This window comes from Patiria miniata, unplaced genomic scaffold, assembly GCF_015706575.1.
Source record: "Patiria miniata isolate m_02_andy unplaced genomic scaffold, ASM1570657v1 HiC_scaffold_9, whole genome shotgun sequence".
Lineage (NCBI taxonomy): Eukaryota > Metazoa > Echinodermata > Asteroidea > Valvatida > Asterinidae > Patiria > Patiria miniata.
In genome coordinates this window covers 15,801,922-15,821,413 of record NW_024037076.1, presented here as the reverse complement: position 1 = coordinate 15,821,413, position 19,492 = coordinate 15,801,922, and the positions used below count along the sequence as shown (strand labels likewise).

Here is a 19,492-nt window from a genome sequence, read left to right as displayed (position 1 = left end):
AAGTACTTTCTCAGAGGTCGTGGTGGGGAAGGGCGCCCCTGGCGGTAGGTAGGTAAAAAGCGTGATAACTTAGTTGTGCAAAGTTGCTAAACTATTTTTTCTTTGGTGAAAAAGGGCAGATAATGTAATTTTAGAGCAGTTGATTCTCTGATTAATATCTCAACTCTTGTGCTTCATGGAAAATGCCTGAGTACATTAACATTCTGCTAATGAGCTTTACAGGAACATGTATGCATTCAGAGAAAGGGGTGGTGGGAACCTTTTTTTCCCCATTCTTCCCACTTTGCATCATTTGCATTATTGTTTATGGCTTACTCTCAACAGGTTTTTTTTAAAGTAAGCAATATATTTTTGTATTAATCGCTAAACAAATATATTAAAGTATTAATGGTTATTTTTCAGTTTTAACAATTGATGTTTTGGTTTAAATGTAAAGCGTTTTTAATGTAATGTAAATCGTTTTAAAAATAATATGAATTATTGTACCGTCAAAAAATGAAGGGGATCACAATTCTCTTCATGTTTTGATAGTAAACTATTTATTCATAATTAATAATACAAATAAAATGCGCAGCCTCTTTTCAAGGCACAACACTTGAAGCTGGTTTCCATATTTGAGCAAATTCAGGAAAGTTGTAGACTATTGAACAATCGCTGCTAACTTACATAATTATTGTATTCTCTGATAATTATAAATAAGCACTGCTAAATCTCAAATTACTATTTATATTACTGACAGGTCTACTTTAATCCCCTTTTATTTATTTATTCGTTCACTTTTAAATTCCTTTCTCGGTGTATTCGTCTTTTTTATTAGCTGCGGGTATCAGCTCAACAAATCATCATGGCTCTCCGTTCGTTATAGTTGGCTAGTTCGTTAGTTAGTTGATATTGTCTATTGCTCCTACATAATTATGTTGACCGATTTCAACCAAACTTTGTCGAAAGTATCAGTAGCCCAGCCCCAACATGTCACATGACCAAACTAGGGTCAAAGGTGATCATGGGGTCAAGGTCAAAATTACATCAAATTTTTAAATAAGCTCAAATGACAAAACTAGTGCTGTCAGCATGTTGGCCTTGGTCAACCATCAACAAAAGTCCATGGTGACCTCTTCATCTGACCTACAGCTTTAGGGTCAAAGGTCAAATAAGGTGAACATGAATTCGTTGGCCCTCAGCTTAATTCCGAGATTCGATCGAACTTGTTTTCTTAATCAATGCAAATCCCGCTCGCATTTTACACTCGATGTCCTAAAATTCACTTGTTAATTCACCTTAGCCGCACGCGCGTTTACTTACCTACCGCACGGGGCGTCATTCCCCGTGGCCCAATTTGATGACGTCATCGTGATCCACAGGTCACCGTACCAAAATATACGTATCCAGTGCCGTATCTTCCCCTATATAGGATCTTTGGTATAACGCAGAGTACATCACCGAGATATACTCACTTCGTTTTGTAAAAAAAAAGTCATGTTTTAGTGAGATTCCATTACAAATTACAAGCTGCGTCCGTTTCCATTTTGGGTTGATCATACAACTCTATATATGGGCTCCGTGCGCCAACGAAAGAGGGCGCCCTTTTACCTAGCAACGACGTCCCATGGGCGGGACACGATTTTTTCCCCCATACCACACGCTCTCTAGTATATATACATTTGTAGAACTATGCTGGAGGGCGCTATATATGCAATACTATAATGTTCAAAACAACCAACCGATTGAGGTACTGCTGTAGTGCAGTGGATACTACGTTGAATTACGAACCTTGTGGTGCGAGTTCGATTTCCAATGGATGCTTTTTTTTTTAATTTCTTCTTCTTTACTTTTTTTTTCTCTTAAAAAGGTTTGTTATTCATTTGGAACTTTATTTTTTACCGATATGTGGTTTGGAGGATTTTTTTTTCAAGGGAAATTAAAGTCCGAGAACCTGACTTGCAACACAACGTACTTCGAACTAACAGCGTGTGGTACGGACAAAATAAGCGCGGGCGGGACATTCCGCTGGTTGACGCGCAACGTTCCTTGTGTGTGAAACACGTACACCTGGGGATTCAGTCGTACCCATTGGTCTTACTAATGGAGATCAATGGTTAGACCAGTATGTACGCGTAGTGCTAGTGGTGGCCGCGCGTCGCGGAAAAATTGCAGTCAGGCAAGATGGCGTCGGTCGGTCACCCCCAACTGTACTTTCTTTGCCGGTGAGAGGGTACTTTTGAACGGAGCGGATACCCCTGTTCTAGTCCTTATTTTCATGCATCGACCGTTGTAAACGATTTCCGAAGCGTGTGTGAATAACTAATTCCGAATAGCGCAAAACGAAATATCGACTCTTCCAAAACTAATTATTCTCGCATTATGCACGAAGCACAGCACATTTTTTAACTAACCCGGCTTTTTTTCCCCTTTTGTATTTCAACTAGACGGCTTGGCGGCAACGAGCTGGAAGAGATACCGACCGGACTGTTCACTGACCCTTCGTTACAGCGTTCTGACTTGGAAATTGATATTCTGTATGTGTCATTGTGTGAATCTCATGCCAGAATTTATAAAAGCAATAATGATGTAGTCGATTAAAGAGTCATAAAAAAATTCAAGCTCTCAAATACGGACGGTCAGTCAGTTTCAAATTTGAGTTATTCTTAAAAAAACAAATATCCTTACCTTTTTTTTGCAATGTCAAACCTTTTCCCCCTTAGCGATCTGGCAAGCAATAGGATAAGGTTCGTCGCTTCTGGGGCATTTCAAGGCGTGAAAACATTCCGTTCAGTGTAAGTAGGCCTAATGATTTGATTTTAAGAGATTCCGTCCAGTATTCTTTGTTACATAACTTGCAAACTACAAATAAGGTTGTTGGCACATGAGGCTGCCCAGAACCATGTATTCATTGACATTGCTTTGATAATGATGAACATGTAAACCGAGGATAGCCCCATATCCTATTGTACGAACTATTTTTGCAACTCTACTTAATATTGGTTTGTACACGGTTTCCAACTTCGAAGATGTCCTTGACACATGACCTCGATAAAAAAGGAGTTTATCTCATGCTTTTCCTGAATTTGCACCGCAGTGGCGTAGCATCCGACGGCAGTGGTGCACCCAAGGAGGGGGGGGGGGTCCCCTCGGGGGGCTTGAGCCCCCCCCCCCCAGGTTGTAAATTTTTTTTTTTTTTTTTTTTGGTTCCACGATTTGACCTTGGTGATATCTATGTGGCCTATTTTTGAGTAGTATAAAAGCGGTTTAAGTGGCGCAATATGGGTGTAAGTGGCGCCACCAACGTCAAAAATAGTCCCCCCCCCCGACCAAAAGAAAAACACGATTTGTTAAAAAAAAATTGTGAGGCCCCCAACCAAATCGTGGGTGCGCCCCTGTCCGTAGACCGGTTGAGTGGGTATTATGAGCTAGTGCCTTTTTTCACAAGCGCCTTTTTCAAGAGTGCCATTTTTAACGTCGCGCAATTGCACCGATAAAAGCGCCAGCTTTTGCTCGTACCCACCGCCATTAAATTTAAACGGGGCACTGGGAAGGGCTGATCTCTTGCACACAATCTTTCGAAGGAAGCTCAGGTGCGCAAAAGCATTGTGGACACCTTATTACTGCGTCAACCAATGCACGTGCAATATGTTTGCACGTTCCATGCGCCGGCGGAAGAGTTGACCCGTGTTATTGGTCAAACAAAGTCCATTCAATGGGGTCGCGCGAAGAAATAAACTGGTCCCCCTATAAAATACGGAGACGGGTAGCTAGTTCGCATTTAAGGTCATTGATTGGCCTACGTCTTCGCGTGAGCAATTTGATATGTTTATTTTTGAATAAGATGATTACAGCTTCGCTCATGAATGACATTGAACACACGGCAAAAAACTGACTCTTTCCATACAGCATTAATCAGACAAAATCGCCAGTGTTTTCACATTTCAACTGCATAGGTTTCAAAATAATGAAAATAGTTTCCCTCTCTTTGCTGATAGATGCCCGAGACACTTTCTAATTCTGCGAAAATCGAAGCTGATCACCACAACATTGCGGGAATCAGACCTAGTCTAGTCAGCATAATAATTTGCACACATTTAGAAGGAACCTCCAAATGCATTCGGGATTCATTGCTAGCATAGCTACTGTCCCTACAAGGACCGAAGAACAATGGAGTAACCGGGAACCAGTCTAGAAAAAGCCTGAAAGTCCACCCCTGGAGTTGCGCTTCCCGACCCCTCGGGTAGGAGAATATTATAACCGGCACAAATTATAGCAGCTGAAAGGGCAACCCGGACGGTCAAACGCCCATAGGCGTGGCGCGCGAAGGGTCCCAAAGCTCGCCGCTTGACCTTTTACTTATGGATAATGATTACATCATCATGGCATTATAATGAAATTATAGCCCTTCCTGGCCCCCTGTAAGGACCGTGGGTACGAGCGAATCGTCCAATATGAACAGCGCTAATATGTACTGGCAGCTCCCGCCTTTCACCAAGGATGAGCTTTTGTTCACATTTAACGCCACCCCCTTGATCACCTGCCGAAATATAATACGAACTCGAGATTTTCCTAGTTGCATGCAAAATACATTGAATGTGCCTTTTTGACGCCGTGCTGTATCCTGTTTGGTGTAGGCAATTGTTTTCCAACAACCTTGTAGGCCTTCCGGGAGATATGTTTGCAGCCTCGACACGGATCGATCAATTGTAAGCTTATATATCATCGACACTTTAATGTATCTTATAATGGTAACAATAACGGGTTATTATTGCGCGGTTAACTAAGATCAAATCGCTTAACATCATTATTACTCCTGCTCATTGAGCCATTTAAGCATTCCAAATACAATGTCAGCTCCCTGAGAAGTATACAGCTCGATGGGGCCATTCGGCCCAAAGCAGCTACAATCAATCAAATAATCATTTCTGCCCTCACAGGTACCCATTTACTCTTAAAAGAAAACCTAGGGACCCGGATGAAGCGTTCAAGTACAGCAACACAAAGCATGCTAGGGCTTTATGGCGTCATTTTTTAGCAAAATAATTACTTTGGATTTTTGATGATTTGCATTATGGCAGAAAAAAATCTTACTTTTAAACTCCAAGACTGATGTTTTGTTTTCAGACAATTGTCCAGCAACCGGCTCGTTTCTGGCGGTCTACCGGAGGAACTGTTCGTCAACACGTCCATATATGGATTACTGTAAGGTCGTCAGTTTCAGATTTTCTTCCTGGTTCGATGCACGTGTAGTCGTATCATGAAACACGCGCAGCCTTTCCATGAAATCGTGCAGAAACATTAACGCGACACTGCACGCCAGGGTGCCCTATGTGCTGTCTGATGCCGCGCTTAAATTGTCGTTGTGACTTCGATCATTTTAATTTAAAGAGGACGTGAATCAGATTCAGTGTAATTTCAAATTTTATTTATACCTTTAATAAGTCAGGGCCGCGAATTAGCAGCAAAGGATGAAGTATTCTGCAGTTTAATGTAGGATTCGATTTTTTTAAAAATAGTAAATTCGAAACTGTAGGAAACAAAATTCTCAAAGTTGAGCAAATACACTGACTGAATCTGTGACCTACGGTAACCGTTCAATTGTTCTACAAACTGAGCTATCCAGCCCACTGTTGGCGTTTTAATTTTTTTTTATTTTATTTATCACAACACATAATATAAGAAGTTCAAAACAGTTTATTTCAGATCTTAAGTTTTCTTTTCGAGTCACCAATTTAATCGGCTCGAACACTGAGTTTATTGTGTTATTAAGATGTAATGTGTATGCAATTATAACACTTCACTCGCAGATTCTGTGTCTTGATAGGTCAAGAGTGAGTCACGTGGTACTATCTATATTTGCTATATTTCTGTGCACGGCCATAGACCCGTAGCTACCAAAGTACTACACCATTAGCAACCCTATTCCGTGACGCGGTATTTGTGCGCAAATGAATGCTGGTGTGCTAGCCTTGAGCGTGGCGCTATAGACTTGGGCTCAAACATTTCGTACAAGGGGTACTGGTTTGGAAGAGAGAAACACATTTTTCACCAATTTTGTATTAAAATAGAAGTTCACTGTAACTGCATTTAGATTTAAATAATGTTAAAATATTAAAACCAAGCACAATCTGTGGGACAGGTGTTATAAAACATATACTGACTGTTTTATCTCGTGAGTAAAACTAGCCTCCTTCGGACGGTGATCCATGGAGCATTTTATTTTCCCTCGGCTTCGCCTCGGGAAAAATAGAATGTCCATGGATCACCTCGGGAAGCTAGTTTTACTACAACAGTTGAAGCATTCAATATTTGTATACTTTGATCTGCCATTACAATTCACTATTGTTGTCAACGGCGGCCATATTGGATTCCCAGAATGCCGTTGGAATTGATTTCGTTACCAAGTATAGGAAATTGCTTTAACGGCAATGTGCAAGACAAGCATACCATAAGAATAGCTTTTTTACCATAATGACACCGCGACAAAACTGAGAAAAAGGCATCTAGTTTCATGCGGATTCATGGTTTATGGAGAAACGCCATAAGTGTTGCATAGTATTAACAAAACTATACTATTTAAAAGCTATAAAAGTCTCTATTTATAATCGTCTTTGCCATTGTCCACGAAAGACATGTGTTTTTTTTTAAACGTGATGTCCATGCATTCCGAGATTTGTTTTCATTTCATCAAAAATAATCATCCTTTTATGTTGATTCCTGTGGTTATCCAAAGGGATCTTTCATCTAATCAGCTGACAACTATCCCAAGCAGACTGTTTCGGTCGCAGTCCGAGCTCAAACACCTCTACTTATATCGCAACCAGATCAGTACTCTCAACAGGGAAGCTTTCCAGGGGATGACAGCACTCGTAGAACTGTAAGAGATTCGGTTATAATATCATGCTTCTGAACAACTTGACGTTTCTCTTTTGGCCAATGGTTTGATTGATAATAAGCCAAATGTCTCAATGTTTTGCAAAAATACATCCAGACGGTAATTTATAGGATGAAGACTTGACTAACTACGGTCAAAATGACAAAACTAGTTTGGCGTTAATTGCTGTCCATTTTAACCATTTTCATTTAAACCCTTTCCCTGCATTCGTCCCTACGCTTTTTCAAAAGTTCAGGTAAAAAACTTACAACAAAATTAGCATTAAGGTAATTAATATTATCGATTTGATATCTGCTAAATACATTTTATCTGCTTTAGCTAAAATACACCTTAGGCCAAAAAAAAAAGTCTCCGGTTTCTGGTATGCGCGCGCGTCGCCGTAGCCATGCGCGTCGGCAAAATGAAAAAGTTTTTTTTTCAATACAAGATGATGTTTCAAACCGCCAAACTCACTGGTTTGACTGGAATTCTGCTGCTGCACAATTTTAACGTGTTTTTAGAAGGGGTTATGATCGAGAATAAGATTTATGTGGCCTCTCTGGACTCCCATATATTTGCACTAAGTGTAGTCGGGCACCATTTGCAGTCATCAGCCGACATTTGAAGCAAAAAAAAAAAAAAACCAGATAAAAAAAAAAAAAAAAAGCCGCGTCGCCGCACCACTTTTGGGGCAAGCTCCATACCAGAAACCGGAGACTTTTTTTTTTTGGCCTTATGTGCTGTTTCTTTTAGAATGATGTTTGACAATCCAGTAACCTATTTGCCGAACTGGGTCTTCTATGAAACAAATCTGATGAACCTGTGAGTACATAATAAGTTCAAAGTCGAAAATAATTCACACAAAGGCATGCAGAATATTAAAGCATTTAATCTCAAAATGGAGATATAACTGCTAGACATTATTGTTTGTTATTTTCAGAACATATACACATGTTTAAGGAGACATTCTGCAGTTATAAAGTGTACCTTAGGGAGACACCGGACATTGGGAGACATTTCACAGCACCTATCTAAAGGCAAACTGCTACCGTCGCAAATAGGCTTGCTCGTGGTCCAAAAAAATAAACGTGCTACAGTTCGTGGATAGGATAGAGTGAAATTCGGGTTAGGCGACCTTAAAGTGGGAAAACAAATTGTTCACAAGTCTGATGGAATATCTCCCAAGTGACACATCATCGGTAATTAATTTCTCTATATATGTACTAGCTTTCTATTTTTGAATAACTATATCTGCACACTTTAGAATCTTCTTTTAGATATAGTGATAAAACGTCTTAATGTTTCCTTTCTTTGTCTCCACCAGATATATGTTTCAGACGAATCTGTCATCGGTCGGATCTAGATCTTTTGCAACCGCAGGTAACACCCTGACACAAATGTAAGCCCATGTTCTTTGTATGCACGTTTTCTGCAAACTAACCTGTCAGGATGCAATGACCAAAAGTACGTTAATTTTCCGAGAGAAAATATAAATGTTTGTTCCAATGTTTCCATAATAAAAACATAATGTTGTCCCTGACCAATATTTGTTGTTACGTATAGCACCTGGGCACGTGTGGTCTAGCGGTAGAGCACGGGATTCGTGATCGTAAGCCCCGCCGTGGCCATGTTGTGCCCTTGAGTAAGGCGCTTTACCTCAATTACTCCTCTCAACCCAGGTGCTAAATGGGTACCATCATTATTCAATGCTGGGAAGGTATCAGACTCGCTGTGGAGGAGGTGTGGCGATCCCCCACAGCAGCATATGAGTCTGTCCCAATCGCTAATGAAAGAGAGATGGGCACTCCGTTCCTGTGAACACAGGTTCGTCCTCCTTTACCCTTTACCTTTTATAGCACCTTGCTCGACATTTAAACGTAATAAGTGAATAAACCTTATTGTTATTTTTTCTTAGATCGTTGTATGACAGTAAACTGGAGGAGATTTCAGATTCAGTGTGGCAAGACCTGGGTACCGACTGTTACACGTGAGAATGCGAAAAAAAAGATAAATGAATTGGAACCTCAAGAGAGGGGAACAGTGTTCTCCCAAGAAACTTCCTCGTCATAACTACGAACAATTCTTCCGAATGGCATAAACATTAAGTGACTTTTCCATAAAATCTTGATAAATCCTGTAAATTGTCGATGGTTGCTACGGCTACCGATTTTGAAATGTTTATCATAAATCTTGGCCATTTTAATGAAAAGCATGGAAACACTTTCAGTTCAAAAAAACATGTCTTTACCCAAAGCATCCAAGAATTCGCTTAAGACCAATTCACGGTCACCTGACTAACAGCATTGCACGCTGAGAATCCAATATGGCCGCTATTGGTGCGAAAGTCCGGTTTGTTATTTTCACCTATCACACACAATTTTTCAACGATTTAACTATCAGTAGAATTTTGGATTCTCTATGAGAACAGAATACAGGGTGAGTAAAAAAACGAAACCCAAATGTCGGGACCATTTTTTATGTTATGTTTATTGCATGTAGCACTTTCAAAATCGAGGATACAAAGGCCCAGTCCGTAAGCTTTTTTTAGTACAGGAATCATTCAAATCACTCATGTAATTTTCAAGTTACTAAATTTTAAACACAATTTAAGGTTCTGTCCACGGATCACAAAAAGGTAAGTGTTCTTTCAGCAAAAATGTTCTTTCAGGGATGTGTGTGAATTGAGTGATGTGAATAATTCTTGTACTAAAAGAAAGCTTATGAATTGGGCTTTCATATACTAGATTTTGAAATTGCTAAATGGAGAACTCCCCTAAAACAATAGTCCCGACATTTGGGTTTCGTTTTTTTTACTCGCCCTGTAGATGAGGTGAGTGTTTTGGTGTAGGCCAATCAGGCATTTCTCCAACGGTAAACATAATCGATGACATAACCTGTGACGAGAATGCTCAAGGATGCAAAGCCTTCAAAACAAAACAAACACAAACTATTTCTCTGTAATAATGCACATTTGTACATGAACATATGCTTGACAGAGCCATCGACAACAGTTTGAAGTTTGCACCAAGAATAAATCGCACCGACCTAAACATGTGAGTATGGTATTTTTTTTGTTAAATTTTTATCGTCGCCCCCAGAGACATTTTAATTCACCTCGATTGACATCAATGACATGGTGGTATCATGTCAGTTACGTTCTTATTATGTATAATCTCATATATTTCCCTTCTGGATAAATAAGGATAAGTGGGGGCAGTTGGCTGATTGTTTTCCTTTTACGTCCACATTTAAACTTTTGAAGCAAAGCGGGGCGCCATAGCGCTATAAAAAAAACGATTATGGGGGGGGGGGGGGGGGGGGGGGGGGGGGGGGGGTTAACGTCTGCTTGTCCCCATTGCTCTATCCAAGGATGCTTAGGCTGGTAGGGGCTAATCGCATTGAACTGTCATTGAACTCTCAGCTAAATAATGAAAGGTTTACGGAAACACCATGTGCGAATAATTTTTCAACTAAGAGAATGGTTCTGAAAAGAACCAGAGGTATAAACTCGACGTTCCGGTCAGTATGCTCTGACCATCTTCATGACGGTTATAGCATTCTGACCGGAACGTCGAGTTTATACCTCTGTTTTTTTTTCAGAACCATTCTCTTACTTGAGAAATTGTTCGCACATGGTGTTTCTGCAAACCTTTCATTATTTAATATCTTCACCATGCAAAGCCTCAAATCTTATTGAACTCTCAGCTGTTTTCCCGCTGACGCGGGTCAGATTTCCAGTATGTGCATGACCCTTTCACACAGGATGTATAGCTTTTCGCCCTTGTCCAGGCAGCATGCACTCTCCCATAGTATACATTGGGTTTCTCAGAATACATTTGGTTTCCGTACATATTTATATACTTGCGATTAGCCACAACGAACGCACCAATGAGATGGCGGGGAGGGGGGGGGGAGAACGAATTGTTCAAACTGGTAAACAAATCATGTTTTTGAAATCAATTCTCCTATGGTAACTTCAATATAAGTTGTCCCAGCTGTTTCCAAACGTTTTTCACTCCAATTTACCATTTTTTGTATTCATTTTCGTCCAGCAACATCGAGTTAGTGCACTTCCAATGTTTAGTTTCGTCCTTTGTCGGACAATTTAACATTCAGCTCTAGCAAATTCAAACAATTAGCAAACGGTTTCGTCCCGGAATATTCGATTTTGTCTCGTCCATGGCAAACCCTGTTATTCACAAATATAATTCGTCTAATTGATTTATATAATACGAGTTCGATCTCTAAATGCTGCCATTCAGCAACAACGGAGACACTTTGATCTGTAATGACGAATATTCTCGACCTGGTGACTAAAGAGGGCGACCAAACTTTGAAATTGAGTACTAAATGACTAAATTGGTTTTGTTAACCCTAAAAGGGCCGGGGGGGGGGGGGTTGGCGGAATCCGCCCCTCTCAGTTTTTTTCCGCGATAGCCTTGATTTTTTTTTTCGCGACCCGAGCTGTTATGACTTTTTAGCCTCGAGCTTTGTGCATCTTTTGATACCAAAAACATAAACATTTTCCGGCACGATGCGCCGTGAAAACTAATTTTTCCCATATACGTCCTGTACACAGAGCAGAATTACCATTGGTACATATGAATAATTAATTAGCAATAATTCCAAAACCCTTTGACCTATAGTCATGACATTTCTTGGGTATGTTCATGAGGAGTTGAGCTATGCATGTACCGAGTTTCAAATTTGTCGTCACTCGATGGCTGAGATCTTAGGGGGCCTCCCGGCTGAGAGGTGGTCAAAATAACCCGGCCCTTTGAGGGTTAAAGCGTGTGAAGTTTTTCTCGGACGAAAAAGAATGTTATAGTTCGTGAATTTGAATGAAAAATGTTTTAAAAACGTGGGGAAAACTTATAAATTTAACAACTGTATAATAATATAGGTTTTCCCGGCTATTTAAAAGCATTTATCATTCGACTTCACCGTTTGTAATATTCAAATTCGTCCATCAACATCGATTTAGTGCACTACCAACGTATAATACAGTTTCTACCACGTTGGTTGTTGACAACTCTCCTGACAGGTTGTCCTCTAGCGGCTCTTACATAAGACCTCCTCAGTGTCCAAATGTTGAAGCCACATTCGTCGATGTAAATGCCATGATGCACCACACAAAGTCTGAAAAACAATTGTGCATAATCCAAGCGTTGTTGAAGGATGATATCTTCGATGCGGCCTTCCGGAACATCTCAGCTTGCTTAAGGGTCATGAACATCCCATCAAGTGTTCTGGCTAAGTGTTGGAGTTTGTTTGGAAGCTGTCTTCTGAGACTCTTGATCTTTTGATCAAGTGTCAGTAAAGGGTTTTCATCCAGAATCTGTTGAATAGCATCACACATCTCTCGATCTACCTTTGAATGATGAGGGCCTCCGCGTGGAAGTTACTCACGTCTATGTAGACCGAAACGATTGAGTGAGCTGCTTGGCGTTTAATGCCCAAAGTTGCAGCCTCTTGGATGTAGTCCGTGGCATCATGTTCAAAGGATTAGATAATTCTTATTCCTGTCATGGTTAGAAACTTTGTTGTATGGTCCTCGGGCCCAGCATTACCTCTAGCAGCCATTTTCTCTCATGCAGTTCTCTGAGCTCATAGCACGCGAACGAATGTGTCGAATTGTGCTTAAGGACACAAGGGAAAATGGTTGATAGCACACGCCAGACTAATTTACTTAACAACAGTTTTAAATTGATTGGCATAAGACGAATACAATCTCTGAATGCTGCCATTCGGCAACAGCTTAGACGAATTTGATCTGCAATGACGAATATTCTCGACACTGTGTTTACTAAATGTGGTGAACAAACTTTGAAATTGAATGGTAAATGACTAAATCGCTTTGGTAAATGGGCGCCAAGTTTTTTTCTCAGACTAAATTAAATGTTCGATTTGGTAAATTTGAATGGAAAATGTTTAAAAATAGTCGGGGAAACCTATATTATTAGTTTTGATTGTTTTCTCTCAGAGAATTGGTTGGTGAAGGTTTCGCCCAGCCTATCGATGTGCCGAAAGATGTAGCGAAACAACTAGCCAAGTCGGGATTCAATTGCCAGCTCAAGGGCCACACGTGGCAATGCACACCATGCCCACGAGGTCACTACGGGACTAAATGGTTCACAGATCCCGATGGCAACAGATGCATTGCCTGCCCTGCAGGTAAAATAGCGATTGATGAATGTAAAAAGACAATAATAATAGTCTGATAAAAATGACGAGGAATTATGGGGATCAACCGTAACAAAACTTGTCATGCGAATTTAACTTTAACCTCATCAGGGCAGGGTAGGTGAAAAAAACACCAACACGTTGGTAATATATAGACCTGTGCGTTTCTACCATAAATAAGACCAATAATTTCAGATGGTGTCCATCAAACCAACATGTCCTTTTGTATTTCACTCGATTGGAACACGTAACGATTTTCTAACACTTAATTTGTTTACCACACCCTTCACGCAACTTTCAGAAAAAGCCCAAAACTTACCAAAACGATGAAAAGTATTTTGCTTTCAGTATCTTGAGATGTGCTGATTAATGGCATACAAACCGATATGACATATCAAATGAGTTTGTCAAGGTTTGTCAGGATAAAACAAATATTCTTTTTCAATACTTAGGTGGATTTTACCAAAACAAGACCGGGCAGGTTGTTGTCGGTACTCAGTCGATGAATTGTCAAACGTGCAACAATGGAACCTTCGTCACCCCGGCTGCTCACCCAGGTATCAGTCCTGCAGATTGCACGGTGTGTCCTACAGGCACTAATAAAAGTCTCCATGCAGGTTTCCGCGCCTGTCCGTGTGTGGATAACTACTACCGTAGAGATCGGTTTGGTGAGTGTTACCAGTGTCCAGTGGCGGGAATCAACTGCTCAGGAGAGTATCAACACCTCCTGCCTGGCTTCTGGTGGACCTGGGACTGGGGATCGTCCGACACCTTCCAGTCTTACAAGGACTTTGTCCGCAACGTGCGCACGCACTCGGACTCATATCACCACGGGACAGAGTCGTTTCTGGAGAGTTTTCCGAGAGCGCACTCTTGCCCTAGAAAGGAGTCGTGCTTGAATGCTGGAGACGGCATCAATGCCACTTGTGACAATGGCTATGAGGGCTGGCTGTGCTCCGAATGCAGTAAGGCGTACTACTCCTGGTTCGATCGGTGCTTTCAGTGCCCGACGTTGTGGTTTTTCCTGCTTGAAGTGGTAGGAGTCATCTTGCTCATCGTTCTAGTCATAGCTCTGATCGCTTGGGACTTACACAGAAACCGAGAGAGCGGACGCTCTGCCACCAGTCTCTTTCTTGCCAGAGGTAAAATTATGTTGGGTTTCTATCAGGTCATGGGCGAGATATTTTCTGACCTGGACGAAATTCCTTGGCCGGATTCCTTGAAGGATGTCGGTTCTTTTGTGAAACTCCTGGAGGTTAACATCATGCAGTTGATCATCAGTCCACGCTGCTACTTTCCTGATTTCACTTACCCTAACATATACATTGAGTTTATAGCTGGACTTGGCTTCGTGATGGGGGTCGTGTTGTTGGCATGGTGCTTCTACATCGTCGCCGCCTGCTATTTGCTGGTGAAGAAAACACCCGTTGTAAGGCGCAGGGAGGTTCTGTCGAGTACAAGGCAGAATTGCTACCTATTTGTTGTCATTCTGCTATTTGTTTCTTATCCTGGGTTGTCTAGTGTTGTGTTCACGCTCCTTCCCTCAGGTTGCAACCTTTTCTACCTGGATGAGAACGACGCATTTAACGTCACCAGACTTCGATCCGATTACTCTATCAACTGTGAGACGCAGCAGCATGTTCACTTTATCCATGCAGCCGAAGCTAGCCTTTGCTATGTTGTTGGCTTTCCACTCGTGTTATTGCTTCTGCTATTGTGGGGCAAACGACGAAAACAGAACACGGAGGCATGGCACCTGGGCTGTGGAAGTCGGTGGGATGCATCGTTTGAAAGTGGATTTGAACGCGGTGATGAGCACAGCCCGCTACATTTGTCCGGGCAGGTTCCGAGGTATCGCAGCATCAATGCGACAAATGGGCAGTCCGTAGATGATAACAGTTCAGTTGTTTGGGAACCAGACGACCCACCACTTACCGCTACCGGAGAACAAGGCCGCAACAAGATCAGCTGGAAGAGCTTCCTATGCGAAAACTACAAGCCGCAGTTCTGGTACTGGGAAATCGTCGAGCTCGCCCGCAAGATCGTCCAAACGCTCTTTGTGTTGCTGTATGGTCCTGACGACCACTTCACCATGTTTGCAACCATCGCCATCTCTGTTGGTTTCCTGCTCATCCATGCCTACGTCAAGCCCATGAAAAACGCAGCAGAGCACCGGCTACAGATGTTTTCTCTGGGGGCCATCTTCTTGAACCTGTTGACGGCTTCAATGCTTCTGCTACCTAGCGACGAGCACAGCCAATCAAGAGAAAAGAGGATAAGTGCTCTCGCCGTCTTCCTTGTACTGTTGAACCTCAGCATCGTTGTTTTTGTAGCAGGTAAGATCTCATGCATGTAAGACAGTCGCATCTTTATTACAATGCATCATATTACGTTAATTCCCTGATGAGGTGTGAGATCTCAGTCAGTAATAGACTGAACTTGTTGATCTTGAAAATCTAATAATTCATATGTTTACTAACTCCCCAGGTTCATTGTTTTACATTAACGTTCCGTTTGTAATAATTTGATAAATCGCCATGGAATTCTTTACGTTAAGTTTTGTTTGTCTCAGATTTTGCGCGTTCCGCGTTTTGTATCATGTAATTGGACAATATATCGCAAGCTGCGACTGACGCGACTGGTCAATTCAAAACAGTATTACATTAAAACCTCTGTTATAATTCTTTTCCACGTATTAAAAACGTTAAAATTAACCAGATTTGAAGAAGGTCACATTTAATCCACTTGCAAACACACCAATGAAATCAAAATACATAAATAAATACACCAAATTATATTAACCGATACATTCGCATCAGAAAGCAATCAAAGCTCATTGGGTTTAATTTCCTCGTAGATTAGCAGGATACCTAGGCTAAAATTAATGTAGCTCTATGTTAAGAATCCAGCTGCTTGACATGTGTTTTGTCCGCGGGCAAGCCACTTCTCTTGTATCTCCTTAGAAAGCAGGTACCGAGGTTGGCTGCAGGGTATTAGCCTACGACAGACAATGTGACATTCCGTAAAGGAAAACAGATATGATGGTAGTTGATGTTTTGCTAAGAAACCGGAGAGAGATATGCTAGGGCGTGCACATGTTACATTTAATCCTGAAATAAAGGTATAGGTATTATTAATTTAAAGAGATATCTGTACCTTGTATTGCCAGACGTGGCAAGTTACCGTTCAATCCAGAATAACATCTCAGTTTCAGAAAGGAATATCTCTATTAAAAATAAAGCCCCTAGTGTTGAAGGAGGTCACCACCACCCGGTTAAGCCTCTTCTCTTTTTAACACCCCACCTGCATCCCCTCTTGAAAATAATGTTTGGATTCGAAAGTGCCCAGAGGTAATAGTTACTGAATTGCATGAACAGAAACGTTTTGCATCTTCACAGCGAGCCTTGTCTGGAGCGGAGTAAAGACTTTGTGGCAGCTGGGATGTTGCGGTCGCGTGCTAGCAGGGCTTCGCAGGTTCCATCAACGACCGCGCGGGGCAACCGTACACAGCGAGCAATACAGCACCCAAGAGAACGCGTCCTTGCTACCTGCCATACAGACACCTTACGCTGAACTCATTGGAGAGCGCGGGAGAGGGCTGGATACCCAGTAGTTAATCCTCAGCAACAGTGTTTGCGGTAGCCTTTTGAGATACTTACGGAACATCCGCCGGATGGCTGCAGTCGTTTTAATATTATTGAATATCGTAGCAATAATATACTCACTATTCAAGAAATGAATTACATCACTACTGTATAACCCATTATTATACTGTCAGCTTTCTTACCACACCTGAGACTGACAAGTTGAGAGGCGCGCGGCCCAACACACTCACCTCCACGCAAGCGCAATAAGCAACGCGGTGTACATGATAACATTTATATGCAGCGCGGTGTATATAAGGTAATTAAGATGGAACGTAGTGTAAGGTATGTTAAGAGTCATTTTGTGTAAATACTTCATATAAATGTCTAAGGTTAGAAAAAAATCTTTTCTATTCTTTGTGGGACGAAAGTACTTGGGGAGTAAGAAACCATAATATCCTTTTTAAATTAATATTTTGCATTATGTGTCTTTGGCTAGTTTTGGGCCATTTTGGGGGCTGCAAAAAACTGACTTTTGGTGATTTTGTAAAAGGCTATCCAGCCAAAATGGAAAATAATTTCACTTAACTACTTAAATCACTGCACGGCACTGTCCTTTACCTTTTGGAACACCTCCTTGTATTGATTTTAAACACTTCCATACAGCTGGAAATTGGAACTTTTAATTTTTTTTAACCTCAAACAGAATAAACTTTTCAGGCCACTCAGAATAATTTCTCTTGGGGTACAAGTAGAATGAACATTGGTCTTCTCATATCCGGTGAGAAACCTTTGGAGTATTGTATACTTTTGGCGTAGAATTGTTCCAAATATGGTCATTTTTGTAAAAGAAAAAGGGGACAAAAGTCTTAGCGTTTTTCCTTTATTTTGAGTCAAATTCACAAACAATGATGCTCTGACTGTTTCTAAAGCCCTTCTCAAAGACAAAAAGGTGCAAGTTGTATCACTGAAAAAGTCCAGTGGTGAACGGACATTATTTTCCCCTTCCCCCATGCCCCGCCCCTTCATCTCTTTATAAAATTGACATTTTCTTGTAAAGTATTGCTGCTTTGTGTAATAAAATATTATAGTCGGGTTGTTAGGTGACAGATTTGTGCACATGTGGAACTAAAGCATAAAACTTCGCATGTTATTTGTTCACGACTTCAAGACAGTTTTCAGATGTGGAGGCATTTCAAATTTGACCTCTGATGACCTTTGTCATACGTCTTCAAGTCATGATTATAATGAAGGTGTGAAACAAAAATCATATTTGAACTCTGATGAGCTTCTTAACCCTAAAGGGGCGGGGGGCGGAATCCGCCCTCCCCCCTCAACATTTTCCGTGATAGCCTCTAAAAAAAAAAAATTCGCGACCCGAGCTGTTATGACTTTTTAGCCGCGAGCTTTGCGCATCTTTTGATACCAAAAACATAAAAATCGGACTACGGGTTGCCGCGTAGCGAAAGATTTTCCGGCGCTACGCGCCGTGAAAACTGAATTTTCGCATATACGTCATGTACACAGAGCAGAATTGCCATTCGTACATATGAATAATTAATTAGCCATAATTCATAAACCCTTTGACCTATAGTAATGAAATTTCTTGGGTATGTTTAGGAAGAGTTGCTCTATGCATGTGCCGAGTTTCAAAATTTTTCGTCACTCGATGGCCGAGATCCCTCCCCCCCCCGGCTGAGAGATCGTCAAAATAACCCGGCCCCTTTATGGTTAAGGTCAATGACCTTTGTATACCGTATTTATCATTATTTACAAGATTTTCTCCTCAGACCAAATTTCTTTTATACAAATGGAAAGACTCTTATACGTGTATCAAGCCTGTAATATTTTTGAAGGATTGTGCTAATGTCGAATCCGCTTACAACAAGCTGTTTGATGTGCTTGATTACATTCATGTGTATTTGTGTTTGAAAGAAACACTTACTACTGCAAGACCTCCACCAATGCTGTAATATATAAATAATCCAATTAACTCTTGTGTATATTTGAATCATTGTCTGGTTACTCAAGAGTCAAACTGCGTTTCATGCGTATGATTGAAGTGAAGTACACTCAACCGAAAAAGAAGGTCCCCCTTAATACTTTTTTAGTCTAACTCAAGAACTACTGGGCACATCTTGGTTAAATAACAACTAATCAGCACAGAAATTCCTTAGCAATCCAGCCATACTCTTTGTGTAGCCTAAAACAGTGATAATGTGTACACAATTATGCAATTCATGACTAATGGTACCGAAAAGAAAGTTGCACTTTTGCATACGTGCAAGGTGAGGGCGAACCACAACTTGCACGTCTACAAAAGTGCAACTGTTTTTGGTATCATTTGTCATGAATGGAATAAATTCGTACTCATTATCACTGTTTTGGGCCGAAAAAGACTATGGCTGGGTTGCTAAGGAGTGTCTGTTCTGAGTGGTTGTTATTTGAGCAAGATGTGCACAGTAGTTTTTGAGTTAGACAAAAAAAAGTATTGGAAGGGGGGACTTTCTTTTTTGGTTGAGTGTAGCGTGACACTCTGGTGAAGTCGATTCCGCAGAAAATTCAAGTTATAACTTTTTTTTCAAGACGTGATTTGTCAGTGCACTGAATTGAAGCAGTAAATTTTACAGAGTCCCCGTGGGCGTCAATCGATGGGGCACAGCGGGGACATGCCCTCCACTTTTGAGATGCTACATCGACGCCTGTGCTAGTTTCCCTTTGAAAATATCAGAGTAAGGCCTACTCCCTAAACATCGGGGTAGCCTGGGGTTTGATGTCAGATACAAACCCTCAATTATACAAAACTTTACGGCTTTTGTTCGTCATGTATGCTTTCAAACGATCAAGGACCCCTTAAATAAGAGTGGAC

The 19,492-nt window shown here is 41.1% G+C and overlaps 1 protein-coding gene across 1 annotated transcript in view; it reads left to right on the top strand.

Moving 5' to 3' along the window:
* The window catches only part of LOC119720914, a 37,275-nt gene extending 19,376 nt beyond the window's left edge, over window positions 1–17,899 (top strand). The window contains exons 7-18 of the mRNA XM_038190781.1: window positions 2,427–2,516; window positions 2,703–2,774; window positions 4,617–4,688; window positions 5,107–5,184; window positions 6,716–6,859; window positions 7,610–7,678; window positions 8,181–8,255; window positions 8,772–8,843; window positions 9,853–9,909; window positions 12,840–13,030; window positions 13,492–15,375; window positions 16,438–17,899. Coding sequence (XP_038046709.1) covers window positions 2,427–2,516; window positions 2,703–2,774; window positions 4,617–4,688; window positions 5,107–5,184; window positions 6,716–6,859; window positions 7,610–7,678; window positions 8,181–8,255; window positions 8,772–8,843; window positions 9,853–9,909; window positions 12,840–13,030; window positions 13,492–15,375; window positions 16,438–16,652 — 3,019 coding nt within the window. The 3' untranslated portion in view covers window positions 16,653–17,899. The remainder of the gene's footprint in view (window positions 1–2,426; window positions 2,517–2,702; window positions 2,775–4,616; window positions 4,689–5,106; window positions 5,185–6,715; window positions 6,860–7,609; window positions 7,679–8,180; window positions 8,256–8,771; window positions 8,844–9,852; window positions 9,910–12,839; window positions 13,031–13,491; window positions 15,376–16,437) is intronic.
* The last annotated feature ends 1,593 nt before the right edge of the window (window positions 17,900–19,492 follow it).